We start from the raw sequence: 15,671 nt of genomic DNA, 5'->3' as shown, positions 1-15,671 counted from the left end.
GCACATCGCTGTAGCTTGCCACCTACGGAGGAAACAAATTGCACAATTGTTCTGAGCAATAACATGGCAGTGGTAGAGGTTATCAATAACGGTTGATCCACATCTAAAGCATCATGCCTTTCACGCATGGAATTACATGATCAGCCACCATCCATAATTTCATCATCGCTGCCCATCGCATCCCCAGTAAGTCTAATGTCAAATACTGGAGGTGGTCTGTGATCCATATTTAAATCTATCGTGTGTTTTTCGGGCAATCGCTGCCTCACGTCCTGCCGGCATTTGCTGCTGTCTCATGTTCTCTGCTTCTGCCTGTCATGTATCTCATCTCTCTGTGTAAGTTCTGTATTTCTTTATAAATTCTCTGTCTGAATTTAGTCGTTTTGGTGCTGTGCCAAACATGCTCATCTTTGTCTGTTTTTAGTCACTCCATTCTTCTCATTCTGCTCATCTGCTGCTCCCCTTTCCCAGTTGAGTAAGCCTCAAGCTTTCTGCTCATTTCTTCTCGTGAGCATTTCTTAGGTTTAGCTCCTTTTTGCCTGTCCTGTGTTTGTTAAGCTCAACCACCTTTGACGTCCACGAGGTAATAACGGCTAGTTCATCCTTTGCAGTCATTTACCACTTCCGCTTCGCATGTTGTAAGTTTCCCAGTTCCTAGTACCATTTTCTGACTGTCAGTCGATCTAGTATCACCCTGTGGCACCTTCTAAATAATATATTTATATGTACCATGTTGGCTTTTATTGTTTTGAAAGTGCTATATTTGCCAAAAACAAAGTAATAACTTCATAAGTCACTCCGTCTTCAGAGCGCTATCACAACAAAATCAGCATCAGGTTTGTCAAGCTGCTGTGCACTGTTTTATATCATGTTTTTTTATATTTATGTAGAGCTGTTGTGCTGGAGCATGGGTAACAGGAATCTTAGTTAACCATAAGGAGGATTTGAATAAGGCCTGGGAGAGATCGTTAAAATACTGAAACATGTATGGGTGACATCATCATCGTTACAGCCCTACCTGGAAGTAAACCAGGACTAGAACAGGACCAAACCAAGTCTCTACCACCCTATTCAAACCCTCCTTATGGTTAGCTCTAAGATTCTGTACAAGGCTCTGCCCACACACTGTCACAGGGTGATTCTCCATGAATATACAAAAACATGATTCAAAACTGTAAATGGTATTGGTCACATTGGTCACACACACTGGGAGTGAGGTGGGTTAAGTGACTAATGCAGAGAGCAAAGGGAAGGGAATATGTGTTAGCCGTACATACCAAATATGTCTTTAATGTAAATAAAAATGTAAATAAAATGTTTATTTAACAAGTAAGAAATACAGAATTGAAGGAAGTTGTTGGTTTCGCAATGAGGAGAGTCAGCACGAAAGTTAAACTGTGCAGTGCCTGGCCAGGCCCAAGCATGCCACGACTCGCGCAGTCACAGAGGCAAAAACTCAGGGTTGGGAAGAGTTCGGGGAGACCATGGAGGAGGATTATCGGACGGCCTAAAAGAAATTCTGGCAAACCGTCCGACGCCTCAGGAGGGGGAAACAGTGCTTCACCAACACTGTTTACAGTGCGGGTGGAGAGCTGCTGACCTCGACTGGGGATGTTGTCGGGCGGTGGAAGGAATACTTTGAGGATCTCCTCAATCCCACTGTCACGTCTTCCGAGGAGGAAGCAGAAACTGGGGACCCAGAGGCGGACTCGTCCATCACCCTGGCTGACGTCACTGAGGTGGTTGGCAAGCTCCTTGGTGGCAAGGCTCCGGGGGTGGATGAGATCCGTCCTGAGTACCTCAAGCCTCTGGATGTTGTGGGGCTGTCTTGGCTGACACGTCTCTGCAACATCGCGTGGCGGTCGGGGACAGTACCTGTGGAATGGCAGACCAGGGTGGTGGTCCCTCTGTATAAGAAGGGGGACCGGAGGGTGTGTTCCAATTACAGGGGAATCACACTCCTCAGCCTTCCTGGTAAGGTCTATTCCTGGGTACTGGAGAGGAGAATCCAACCGATAGTCGAACCTCGGATTCAGGAGGAGCAGTGTGGTTTTCGTCCTGGTCGCGGAACACTGGACCAGCTCTATACTCTCCATCGGGTCCTCGGGGTTTATGGGAGTTTGCCCAAACAGTCCACATGTGTTTTGTGGATCTGGAGAAGGCATTTGACCGTGTCCCTCGCGGTGTCCTTTGGGGGGTGCTCCGGTCACCGGTTCTGTTCATATATATTTATTTATGGACAGAATTTCTAGGCGCAGCCAGGGGCCGGAGGGGGTCTGGCTTGGGAACCGCAGGATTTCATCTCTGCTGTTTGCAGATGATGTTGTCCTGATGGCTTCTTCGAGCCAGGACCTGCAGCACTGGGGCGGTTTGCAGCCGAGTGTGAAGCAGCTGGGATGAGAATCAGCTCCTCCAAATCCGAGGCCATGGTTCTCGACCGGAAAAAGGTGGTTTGCCCTCTCCGGGTGGGTGGTGAGTCTCTGCCTCAAGTGGAGGAGTTCAAGTATCTCGGGGTCTTGTTCACGAGTGAGGGAAGGATGGAGCGTGAGATTGACAGGCGGATCGGTGCAGTGTCTGCAGTGATGCGGTCGCTGTATCGGTCCGTTGTGGTGAAGAAGGAGCTGAGCCGGAAGGCAAAGCTCTCGATTTACCGGTCAATCTACGTTCCTACCCTCACCTATGGTCATGAGCTCTGGGTAATGACCGAAAGAACAAGGTCGCAGATACAAGCGGCTGAAATGGGTTTCCTCCTTTCCAGGGTGGCCGGACGCATCCGACATTGGGGAAAGAGAGTGTCTACCCCCATGAAGCCCTCTCGCTCAGAGAGAGTGAGTGTCCTCGTGCAGTCCTCTCTCGCCCCACTAACAGCGGCCAGAGGCAGTCCCCGTGCTGTGGTGCTTTGACCTCCGAGAATCAGCTCCAGACAGCGGTGTGTTAGTTTCAGCTCTTCCCTTCAGAGAGATATTTAAAACAGTCCCGCACCAGAGCTGCATCACAACTGAAGAACTTAGATGAGTGGTGACATGTTTTCACTCTAAAAGTGTTGTCCAGGTGACAGAACCCAACCTTTTAGTGATGGACCCTACTTGTACAAATAAGGGATGACACAGACATTATAGCACAATCCCCGGACCTTAACCCAATCAAGAACTTGTGGGGTGATGTGAAAAATGCTGTTTATGAAGCAAAACCAAGAAATGTAAGTGAATTGTGGAACATTGTTAAAGAATCAGGGAGTGGAATAACAGCTGAAAGGTGCCACAAGTTGGTTGACTCACACAGATGTGAAGCAGTTATAAAAAACTGTGGTCATACAACTAAATATTAGTTTAGTGATTAACAGGGATTGCTAAATCCTACAAACAAAAATGTTTCTACAAAATAATTTTGAGATTGTACAGTCAACGGCAGACAGATTTCTGAGGATCTACTGCACCTACTGGTAACTTGTTAACTTGCCATATAGAATCCTGGATTATTCTGATTATTCACATTGTACTGCTATTATTTTGAACAATACTGTAAATGTGTCAGAGGGGAGATATTACAAAATTTGTTTGTTATTGTCATAGTTCTGCCTGTTTTCTTGTTTATCCTCAGTCCAGTTTCGTTTCCCAGCCTGTTCCGGTCCTTGGTTTGCTGCCTCCCTTTTTTCCCCACACCTGCCGTTCATTACTAATCGGGGGGTATATGGCCTTTATGTCTTGCTCTGTTCAGTTTGGGTTGCTGGATTGTCATTTGGTCATTTGTTCATTTCATTTGTTCATCTAGAAGACACACATGCCCTGTATTTCAAATAAACCAGTTATATTCATTAGTGATGGTGAGATGAAGCCTCATGATGCATTGAACCACTTGAGTTTGTTCGAGAAAGGGTTCATTTAGCATTTCCTGCTTCTGAAGACTGCAGACGCAAACGTTGCTTGCTCCTGCTGCTTCCTTCTTTACTTTCTTTTTTAATAATTTTTAATCATTTTACCTCTTCCAGTGCTGAAAGATTTGTTTAGTTATGATTTTCTTTTAAGTAAACCAAGACAGTTGGTACTATCAACAACAGATTGAGCTACAAGCACGGATATTTGTTTTAGAATCTGAAAAAGGACTTCACGGCACGCTCCCTGTGACTTCCAGTGGTAAGTAATTCAGTTACTTTCAGAGAAGAGGGTGAAAAAAACGCTACTTTCAGCTTGTGTCTTTTCCAAAACTTTGTAAAGACAAGAATGGCAAGCGAACGCAACAAGTGATAAAAGACAATGCTAATATACTTACATCACCCAAAATACAGCTTGCAAACAGATTTTTACCACTGCTGCTAGGAGATGGTGCTATCAGAGATGTGAGCCACAGAGGAATCCAAACTTGCTCTTACCCTAGTCACACTGTTTCTGAGATTACAAAACTCCTGCCAAATGTTTTGTCAACATACCAAGGAGCTAAACAGCTGATTGTGCACGTGGGTGCAGTTGACACCGGAATTAATCAGACTGAAATCTTGAAAAATAATTTTATTATATTATTTAAGGAGCTTGATAAAGTGGAGGTTAAGACTTTCATCAGTGGACCTCTCCCTAGCATAGACAGAAGGAAGATGAACAAATTTACCCGGCTGTTTCAGCTGAACAAATGGCTGTTCAGAGAATGTGTCGCCAGAGGACTGCACTACATTGAGAACTTTGATCTATTCTGGAAACGAGAGGATCTGTTCAAGGGAAATGGCCCACACCTGAGCAGAGGTGGAGTGAGAGGGTTGACGGATAACCTCCTCCTCTGGGTCTTGGCCCAGTGAGAGAAAAGAGGAATGAGAGAAGCTGCGCCAACCAGAGACCACAACTACCACAACCACCTCCCCCAGCGAAGGAGTCATCACCAGCAACACAATCATCTCGCCCAGCGAAGGAGTCATCACCAGCAACACAATCATCTCGCCCAGCAAGGGATTCAGCAGTACCACCATCTCCCAAGGAGAAAGAAGTCAGCAGCAGCACCACCTCTCCAAGTGAAGGATGCATCTCTCGCATCACTTCCCCCAGGTCCCTCGTCACAGGCCTTGTCTGTGACAGCCCCAGCAGAGGTTTCAGTCCCAGCAGCAGCCTCATCACCTCCCCTGCCCACAGACAAGTCCCCTTTGCTACATCTGCTCCCTCTAGGGACTCCTCACTCTCCTTTTCCTCCCCACCTTCACCTATGGCCCTTCCCGACCATCTAGAAAGCCTCATCAGATCAGGAATTAAGATGGCACCTCACACCTAATATAGTGCAATCAAGAGTTCTGGCGTTAACTATGCTGAACTCTTCCCCGTACCCACCTATGTGCCCTCGTCAAACTCCCCCCTGCTCCACCTCTTTGGCCCCGCACCTGGTCCTCCTGGTCCTCAACAAAACTCTCTTGTGCTCCACCCACCCCCCAATGTCAGATCTTTCTGTAACAAGTCATTTTAATGAATGATTTTATCTCTTATTTTAATTTAGATTTTAAAACATTTTTTTTTTTTAAAAGGTGGAGATGTGTGTTCGTTTTTTTGAGCTAAAACAATCCCCCTCCATACTCTACTTAGTCATATACAAACCTCCCCAGCACTGTTTGAGTTTTATTGATGATTTTACTGTGATGCTTTCAGTCGTATGCACTGACTTTGATGGTTTAGTCATTACAGGTGATTTTAATGTACATGTGGATAATGTGTTTGACAGAAACACTAAAGAGCTCAGTTCTGTCCTTAAAACCTTTGGTCTGACTCAGCATGTCAGCGAGCCCACCCACAACAGAGGACACACTCTGGACCTGCTCATCACAAAAGGAGTAAATATTTCAAATGTAAATGTGGTGGATGTTGCTCTGTCTCATCATTTCTGTGTCTTCTTTGACCTGTTATTCCCAAACCAGCGGCTGGTCCTGCAGTTGTTTGAAGGAGACACATAAATGGTAACACAGGTGCACTGTTCCTGTAAATGATACACTTTGAAAATACCTCATGTTCCAATGTTGATGCTTAGTTGAACTCTGTGTTTTGATGTTCTGGACACCATTGCCCCGATAAAGGTTAATATAGTTAAAGATAAGAAGAAAGCACCATGGAGGAATGATGACTCGGTCAGGGCACAGAAAAGGGAGGGCCGGAGGGCCGAGCGGGAATGGTGCAAGTCAAAGCTCCAGGTTCATTATGAGATTTACAGAGAAAAGATGCAAATGTACAACCACAGTTTATGTAAAACAAGGGAGAGGTATTTTTCTGACATTACTGGAAGTTGTAGTAACAACTCTCGCAACACTAAACAGATTAACAAACCCTCAGCTCCACTGCCGTTAAAACTGATTTACACATCTAAGTGCAATGAGTTTGCAGTATTCTTTAATGACAAGGTTCAGGGCATTAAAAATGCAATCAATTCCACGACGCAAATAACACCTCAGCAGCCACCTAGACACTTAGAGCTGACTCACTTTGCACCTGTAACTCACAAAAATAGAGATCGTCACCAGTCATGGCCATGACTGAAACGCGGTTAAAAGGAGCCTCATGGAGCAGGCAAGGTGAGGTGTCTTGTCACTGATGCAGCAGTAAACATGATTTCATGTGCTCGAATGCTGCAAATACGGCAAACCATTTGTATTGCCCATTCCATTAATTTAATTGTAAAAAACTGACGTGATCAAATCACGACACTAACGGCAACAAAACATGACAAATGGTGACATACTTTCGATCAAGCACCACGGCCAAAGAAAAGCTCACTCAGAGAACTCTCTGAGGAAAAAAGTCTCAGGGTCAAAGGTTATTCCATTGATGAGAATGATCCACATTGAGCTTCAACATCAAGCCTCAACAGTCACAAAACAGCTGCTCAAGAGCTGGCTGAAAATTTGAGAAAGTCTATCAGCAACATGGAATCACTCTGTTGGACCCAAGGTTTAAAACAGTTGGCTTCTTTAGTCCACTAAAAGCAACTGACGCTGTCAAGAGACTGAAGTTGGAGTGTTCTGCTGAAATGAGGAGCCAAGAGCCTGACCCAGGAGAAGAGCCTAGCTCTGCACATGGAACAGAACCCAGTTCAGTTTTTTTGTGTTTATGTATATTCCTGTGGCAGTTTGTTAGTTGTTAGTTTATTATCACATGACAAAGAATTATTTCTAAAATATTTGTCAGGGTACAATCTCTGAAAACCTCTAGATCTAGCAGAACAAGATGACCTCAAATACGACAGCCAATTCCATAGTTGAAGTCCAACACTACCTGGCTGAAAGCAACACACCCAGAACACAAAACCCGTTACAATATTGGGAAAATAACCAGAAAACATATCCACACCTTTATCAACTCGCACTGACATTTTTTATGCACACCTTCTTCATCTGTTCCCTGTGAAAGAGTTTTTCTAAGGCAGAGGAACTGGTGTCTAAGATGAGAAATCACCTTGGAGCAAAGACACTACAAAACCTTTTGTTCGTCAATGAAAATATATGAATGAATCCATTTTAGTGTGTTATTTCATGTGGTTCAACACTTAAGTTAACAAAAACCCATACATAAGTTAAATATTTAAATTCTGAATCTTTAACTGACAAATTTACTACTATATTTATTATATTTACTGCTATATTTTAAATACCAACTCATTCTATCATTTACACAAACAAGGTTTTAAGCAAATTTTAAACTCTTCTCATAAACAACTCGGCAAACAAATGGAGCAAATGAAATAATAAAATGATGAGATCATATTTTAAGTCAAAGACTAGCAAATAAATCATGTGTGTCAAACTCAAGGCCCAGGGGCCAAATGCGGCACGCCACGTCATTTTATGTGGCCCGCGAGAAGGTAAATTAAAAGGCAAATCTGTCATTTTAAAATAAATCTATGCTGCTTTAATGTGTACATTAGATTTTCCCAACAAGTGGAAATGAGAAATATTTGCAAATAATGATGCCAAAATGTTCAGGAAGAGGAAAATTGTAGGAATTTAAGGCAGTTTCAAGAAAGGTGAAGGTGAATACAAGTTTGTGCTTCAAGGAGAAAAACCTGTATGTTTTTTGTGTTATGAGGCGGGGTCGGTTGTGAAAGATCAAATATGCAAATATTAGCCTTTAAGAAAAACAACAAACTGTACAATAATTAAAAGGCTGTTTTTGAAGCAGTGCTGAAGGTCGGTGAGCAGGTGTGCCCTGATACACACTTTTAAAAATGTCTTTGTAACTGTGTCCCCTGATAAACTGACATGTAATATTTGCAACTTGAATAAGTAATAAATACAGAAAGAGTTATTTAACAAGTTGATGCGATGCTAATTAGTGGACACGCCTTGGATTAACATGTCCCTTTGGTCATATTATTTTCAGTCTTTTCTAGGGGTACCATCATTTTTGTCCAGGCCTGTTTCATGAGTTTATTTTTTTAAATAATTCTGTTGAATTATGGTTGAAAAGCAATGTCTGACTTTTATTGATTAAATTTTATAGAATTTTTATTTATTATTACTTTTGTCATATTCAACTTATTTCTGTAACCATTGTGAGTGTTTCTTTTATTAACTGAAGGATACCAACAATTTTGTCCGTGTGTGTGTGCGTATATTTATTCCAGATCATCAATTGGTAGCACTTTACAATTACTAAAACGTAATGAGTGTTAAAGCTACCATCTGAAAGTTTAACCTGTTCCCCTTTCCTCTCACCTTTATTCAGGCTCATCTGTGCTCTCTGGTCTTCTTCTGTCAGACCAAAGCTGGCTCAATATCAGACTGCAGTACCATAGATAGAACGCTCACTATTCAGAAGGGAGGGTCCTCAATTGAGAAATCAATAGAAGACTTGAAATCCTCATTTGAGGTTCTTTCTAGTGAAACAAAACACATGAAAAAGAGGCTGCATTAGACAGAAGGAAAAATTGATGAGACAGAAAACTATCTCGAACAGCTTGAAAAAAAAGGGGTTGAACTGGCGTTTGGTTCGACGCCAGTTTACACTCCCCAGGTTGTTCTGGCTGAACAACTTGGGGAGATTGTGGATACTAGACTAGTCCTAAACACAGTCCTTTTCTGAGGTCACAAGTTTGGGTTTCTTTCCCAGCACCTCCTTTACAATGTACGCAAACACTTTGTAAATATTCCCCAAAATGCACATTCATGAAGACATACTAACAACAACAGTGTGCTGCTGGTCAGATTGTATAGATCTTCTTTATACAGTGAATGGGTCAGACAGGTGCAATTATAACACAAACTCATGTGTCAAAACGTCCCCTTAACCCTCTATCACGTTTTTGTTCTTTTTGACTTTTGTTTCTTCTTGAGACAGTAACCCTCAAGTCCTCCCCCCCAAATGTGGTAGTGGGTGGAGTTTAGGGTGGGTGGAGTTTATGTGTTTAGTCCCACTATAAATCTACCGGCCACACATCTCTCTTTTCAGCTGGGGTAACTTTACACTTCTGTGTCACAATGGAAACCTTCAAAGAATATAAAGAATATAAAGGCTATAAATATGATGACCGTTTGACCTCTGCTGAGTACATCGAATCACTGCAGAGCTTTGACATACGAGAGGATGATGTGTTTTTGGTCACTTATCCCAAATCAGGTAAGTGAACACAGTTCTGTCCTTAAAATCAGCAGCATCACATCTTAACATGATACTAGGCAAGACATGTTTATTTAAACAGCACAATTCATACACAAAGTAATTCAAAGTACTGTGTAGAATTACTTTAAGGAGAGACTGTCAATAATGCATTTTAATAGCAAGAGCATGTATAGTAATTTTAATTCTATCAAAGACTATCTTTAACAATTCATTCGCCCTTTCAGCATCATCACTGTTACGGAATCTTGGTTTAACCAAGACAGAGATAAACGTATATGCACACATATACTCACACCTATAACATAAAACATACATACATATATATATAGATAGATAACGTTAGATATGTATTCAAATACACATTCATTTTTTTATTTATTTTTTTTTATTTAAGGGTCCCATACAGCTACTCCTTAGTTTACAGTATATTTACATTATAAAAATCTCTTCCACTAATTGTAAGTTGTTGAACTTTGCTTATGTTGCTCCTCTGACCAGTGGTTCAGAGGAGCATCTGTGTTGCTGAAGTAAACCTGTTAATAGAAGAATAAACAGAGCACATGTGCTGAGCTGCTTTACTTCAGACGGAGGATTGATTCTTCCTCTTATGCACATTACATTACAAAACAAGTAACATGAATCCATATATTTAACATATTAATTGACATCTATACATATTAACAACATAAAAACTGTAAATACATTTATTTTTAATACAAATCTTACATAAAATTAATTACTGTTTTTATCCCTTTTTAGCTTTAACTCATTTGAACTTGGATCAATATTTAGATTTTTAACAATAAGCCATGACATATTAATTTATTTACTATGTTCAAAAAAAAAAAAAAAAAATCAGCAAGTGTCCATGAGATGGCGCTAGTCCCTCTAAACTTAACACTGCCGTGTGTTTATAACACCGTTACAATAGCATTTCTGGTACTTGGTAATAAACTCAAAATGTACACATTTAATGTATCATAAAACCCAGTAAATGCAATCGTGTATGAAAACGTTTCAAAAATGTCCATAAATAATATGACTCAAGTGGTTCCTTGCACCTTAGACTGGTTTGGATTAGTTTTACACGTTGTACTCTCTTTACACTTGACCACTAGCTTAGCAGGTTAGCATACAATACGATCACAATGTGCACAAAAACCCTTTAGGAACTTTTGTTACACTTTTTCCTACAGTACTCCATTTGACCTTTGACATCTTATAACTTTGACTCTTTACGTAAAACTTGTGATTTTAGTGTTACCAACCTGTTAATAGAAGAATAAACAGAGCACATGTTGAGCCGCTTTACTTCAGATGGAGGATTGATTCTTCCTCTGCAGCGCTCAGTCTACTCTCTACCAACACTGAGCGACATTCGCCATCTACTGGCCAGTGAAGGAAATGCACTTTAACCCAAAAGAGATAATGGAACCACATGAATTGTTCAATGAAAAAATACTAAAATAACAAAGTAAAAAAAATAATATTTTCTATTTATACTCGACATTTTTCCAGCCTCTATACTTTGAGATTATCCAGTTCTAAAAAGGTTTTACTCCATAATAAATCTTTCTTATGGCTCCATGCATTTTAGCTACTGATAATTCCATGTTAATGATAAAACAAAAGGTATTGATCCAGTGAGGAGTCAAGTTGAAGAATATTTTCCAGTGAAGGGCCATCAGTTTTACAAGAAAAAAGAAGATGGTGACAGATTAAAGGCACGTAAATCATTAAATGGGAGAAGCCCAGAGTCGCCAAACATGTCTCCTAATACATGAATCCTTTTCTTTTCCCATTGTGAAAATGCAAATGGTTTAGCCCAAGAAAGTAATGAACAGTTATGGAAAAGTGGACTGTTCTTATGCCATTTGTGTAATTTAAAAAAATTAAATAAAATCTTTTTTCCACATTTTGCCAGACTGACAAAAGTTTAGTAATTATTGGGCCAAAAATGAGTCTTTGCTTGTTTAAGTGGAATAGCAGAGTAAATCAAGTCTCTTCATCTATGAGGATGTACTAGATTTTCTTCCAAGCATTTCCATGAAGAGTCACTTGTGGGGCAAATCCATGAAGAGAGAGGACGTAAAACAAAAGATCAATAGTAGTATTTGAAATTGGGCACTGAAAGGCCTCCTGAACATTTAGGACAATGCAAAGAAACTAAAGAGACACAGAGAGAGGGGAAGCATTGCAAAGTAAACATTTATACGTGGCAATATATCTGTTTTAATCATAGAGAGTCAAGTCAAGTACTATTTAAAACCTTCTTAAGACCCAACAGTGCAAAATGTGAATTCTTCAATTTTTGTTGTTGCAATTTTTCAACTGGTCTTAAAATGTTGATCAGGAGTCCACAATTCTCTTCCTGATATTTTGACTGATTTCTTTTGACTTTCCCATGATGTTACACAAAGAAGCAGAGTGTTTCAGGTGTCCCTTCAAATATATCCACATATGTGCCTCTTACTAAAACAAATGTTGTCAATAAAACAGTCAGAAGCTTTCAATGGCATGGCATCATCATCTGGGTTTTTTTCTCCAAATTGTTTAAATGCATAGTAATCTTACTGTATGTAAACTTTTGACTTTGAAGAAAGTAATGAAAACTAGTCTGAACATTTTTTCTCTCATTATTCTGGTATTTAGTAAATAATAATAGGAAATAATTTTGGTAATCGTAATTGACCTAAATCAGGAAAGGTTTAGTCTGATTTCATGTCAGACAGTGAGGAAAAAAGCATATATGTTTTTTTATATAGTGTATGTAAACTTCTGTTTTCAACTGTAAACAAACACATATCCACAGTTATCTCCTCACAGGGACTGTCTGGACCCAGCAGATCATCATCTCCATCTATGAGCTCACTGGAGAAGTGAAGGAAGCTCCAATTAACGTAATGCAGATGCCATGGCTGGAGATAAACTTGAAGAAGCAGGACCGTTCAAAAAGACCATCTCCTCGTCTGTTTATGAGCCACCTCCCACCTCGCCTCATCCCTCCAGGGTTAAAGGACAAAAGAGCAAAGGTAAAATGTTACACATGAAATAGTTCATGGCGTGTAAGTAATCAACTACTCATTTCCTAGATTATATATGTGATGCGGAATCCAAAAGACAACATGGTCTCCTACTATAAATTCAGTTATGCCAACATCAGCTTTGAGGAGTTTTTGGAGAAGTACTTGGCAGGAGATGGTGAGTGACATTTAGGCACAATATCATTTCTCTTTTGTGCCCCTACTCCTTCCCTTTAGCCCTTGCCCTTCCCCTTAGCTCTTTGAAGAGGAAGGAGAAGGGCTGAAAACACAGCACAAAATGGCACAGCCCTCGTTTTAACTCTGCTTAGAGAATCAGCTCATGACAGCGGTGTGTTAGTTTCAGTGTATGCAGCTCTTCCCTTCAGAGAGATATTTAAAACAGTCCCACACCAGAGCTGCATCACAACTGAAGAACTTAGATGAGTGGTGACATGTTTTCACTCTAAAAGTGTTGTCCAGGTGACAGAACCCAACCTTTTAGTGATGGACCCTACCTGTACAAATGAGGGATGACACAGACATTATAGCCTATTATTTATTTTATTTATGTGTAAATATTGTTTTTGTTCTTCATAGTCCTTTTTTCATCCTGGTTTGATCACATCCGAGAGTGGTGTTCAGCCTTTGACCAGTTCAACATCCTCTATCTGACCTATGAGGACATGATAATGGTAAGAAATCTTGCAGAATTTCAGTAGGATGTGTTCACATTTTACAGTTTGATCTGATCATGTCAGATTGAGCATGGAGGACAGGGCCATGTATTTATGTCTTGTTCTTAATGCAAATCTCACACGTGTTGACGAGCTCAGTGATGTCTCTCCCGACACCTGACCAACATACTGACATGTTTGGTCTTTTGTGGCACTGTGTGAGTCCCTGATGACCCACATGTATTTGTGACAGTAGAGTGTTTTGCATTGAAGCCAGAATGACAGTGAGGTCATCGTGCATTAACAGTCCACTGACCTCTGACAGGTGAGCTCTGACTGTGTGGTATTTCAGCAGGTTGTGTGGCAAGTCTGACAAATCTGAGGGTCAGCCTTTATTTGTGTAATGAAACAGTTTGGAGAAAGTCGTCGTTGCTTGTGGCGTCTCTTATGGCGGTTAATCTCTTTTTAGTGTTTGTCTTGTTTCAATCACTGCCTGCACATAAACTTTCACCTCATGCTGTGTCTGACACTGTACAGTTCTGCAGAGGGTCTCGAGACAGTGTGTCTGCTTTCCTGGGACATGAACAGCCTCTGAATTAAACTTCATTAAACACATCAAATGTTTCTGACACCTGACAGGTGTTTTGTCCTGGTCATACTTGTTTATCTCAGCAACAAGAGGCTTATGATCAGTTTGCAATACAAATCTGTCCATGCCCTGCAGATATCTCCCGAAAAGCCTGCATGCTCACTCACTGGCCAGACATTTCTTTGCTATGTGCCTGCGGTCAGTCTCTGACTGTTCTCGAGCAAAAGGTGAAAGGGCAGAGTCCCTTGTCGTGCTCCCGCAGAAGTGAACCCCGTAGGACAGACATGGGCGAACACGGCCCTTTGCCTTATTAACCCCGCCGGCCGAACGTGACCAAATTATATTAAAATAGGTTAAACCTTGTTCAGTTTACCTTTTCAACAAGTTGTTGATCTTTTGGCACTTGATAGAAAAATAAATATTAAATATTCTTTTTGCTAAGACTTTATTCTCAAAATATTGCAACTTTATTCTCATTAAATTACGCCATTTATGCTGAAATGTAATAACTTTATACTTGTAGTGCCTGCATAATAATATATTTTTTTCAGTGTGACTCTTACACTCCGTCGTACGATGCCACATGATCACAATCTATTATATTTTGTTTTTTAGGACCTAAGAGGAGCCGTGGTGAAAATCTGCCAGTTCTTGTGTAAAAATCTCAGTGATGCAGACATTGACAAAGTTGTGGAAAAATCAACATTTGAATCGATGAAGGACAATCCCAAAGCCAACTACACATTGATACCATCTTTGCCAAAAAATGTAAACTTTGGAGTCTTCCTGCGCAAAGGTAATACATGACCCACATGATTAATGTTAAAATGCTTCAAACTTTGGTATTACATGGTTCAAACTAAAGTCAATTCAGCAGAATACGAATGTTGAGGTAAACCTAATGTTATTGTTCGACAGGGCGCATTGGAGACTGGAAGAACACATTCACTGTTGCGCAGAGTGAAAGAGTGGACCGAATCCTGGAGGAGAGACTTGGAGACATGAATCTAAAGTTTATCTGGGAATAAAAGAAGATTCAGAGCAATGTGAAGACTATTATATGATTTAAAGTGAACAACAGAACAAACACATGCCAATAGTGAAATGAATCCATGGCTTAATCCACTGTTGATTTAACTGGTGTTATAAAAGCCTTCTGTTGTCAGTATTAAATGGTTTGAACATGGAGTTTCTCAATCCTTTTTCTGACTTTTAGGCACTATGACTTCAACTCAGACACTTTTACTCTTATAACAACTCAACTCAAGCAGTAGCTTTTCCAAATATTTTTAATACAGTACTTGTACTTGAGTTTGACCACAACTTTATACTGAAGTGGATACAACTGTCACAAATTGTACTCTAGTTAAGTACATAATACATTAGTCAAACAGGTCAAAGTTCAATTTCACAAAGCATATTTATAATGGGCCAAATTCAACTAGTCCTGATCATTTTACTCTGGTTTTACCTCATCATGAACTTACTCTGAAGGAGGCACCAAATCTTCAGCTAATGCACTCACCCTCCAACTTGTCCCATATGAATCCTATTCTTTTATGACAGTACAACAGGGATTACATTAGAGCAGGGGTGTCCAAACTATGGCCCGGGGGCCAAATGCGGCCCTGAGACCAATTTTTATTGGCCCTCAGGCCTTCAGTTGAATTGGCCCAATTGATCATAATCAGTATTTTTTATGGCAAATTAGAGTAATCCTACTAATAAAACCTAAATAACATCACACTGCATTGTCATACAGACCTGATATTAATAGTTCAAGCTTTATTTTTAAGTATGAAGCCAAAAC

At 40.6% G+C, this 15,671-nt stretch overlaps 1 protein-coding gene across 1 annotated transcript; it reads left to right on the top strand.

Moving 5' to 3' along the window:
• Positions 1 to 9,428: 9,428 nt before the first annotated feature.
• LOC117374721 (amine sulfotransferase-like) lies at positions 9,429 to 14,991 on the top strand. The gene is made up of 6 exons (XM_033970910.2): positions 9,429 to 9,572; positions 12,402 to 12,607; positions 12,668 to 12,776; positions 13,196 to 13,290; positions 14,477 to 14,657; positions 14,780 to 14,991. The coding sequence occupies exons 1-6, from the start codon at positions 9,434 to 9,436 to the stop codon at positions 14,887 to 14,889; spliced, it is 840 nt and encodes a 279-aa protein (XP_033826801.1). The 5' UTR covers positions 9,429 to 9,433; the 3' UTR covers positions 14,890 to 14,991.
• Positions 14,992 to 15,671: the final 680 nt, after the last annotated feature.

The sequence above is a fragment of the Periophthalmus magnuspinnatus genome, chromosome 8 (assembly GCF_009829125.3).
Source record: "Periophthalmus magnuspinnatus isolate fPerMag1 chromosome 8, fPerMag1.2.pri, whole genome shotgun sequence".
NCBI lineage: Eukaryota > Metazoa > Chordata > Actinopteri > Gobiiformes > Gobiidae > Periophthalmus > Periophthalmus magnuspinnatus.
This window is presented reverse-complemented; position numbering and strand designations above follow the sequence as displayed.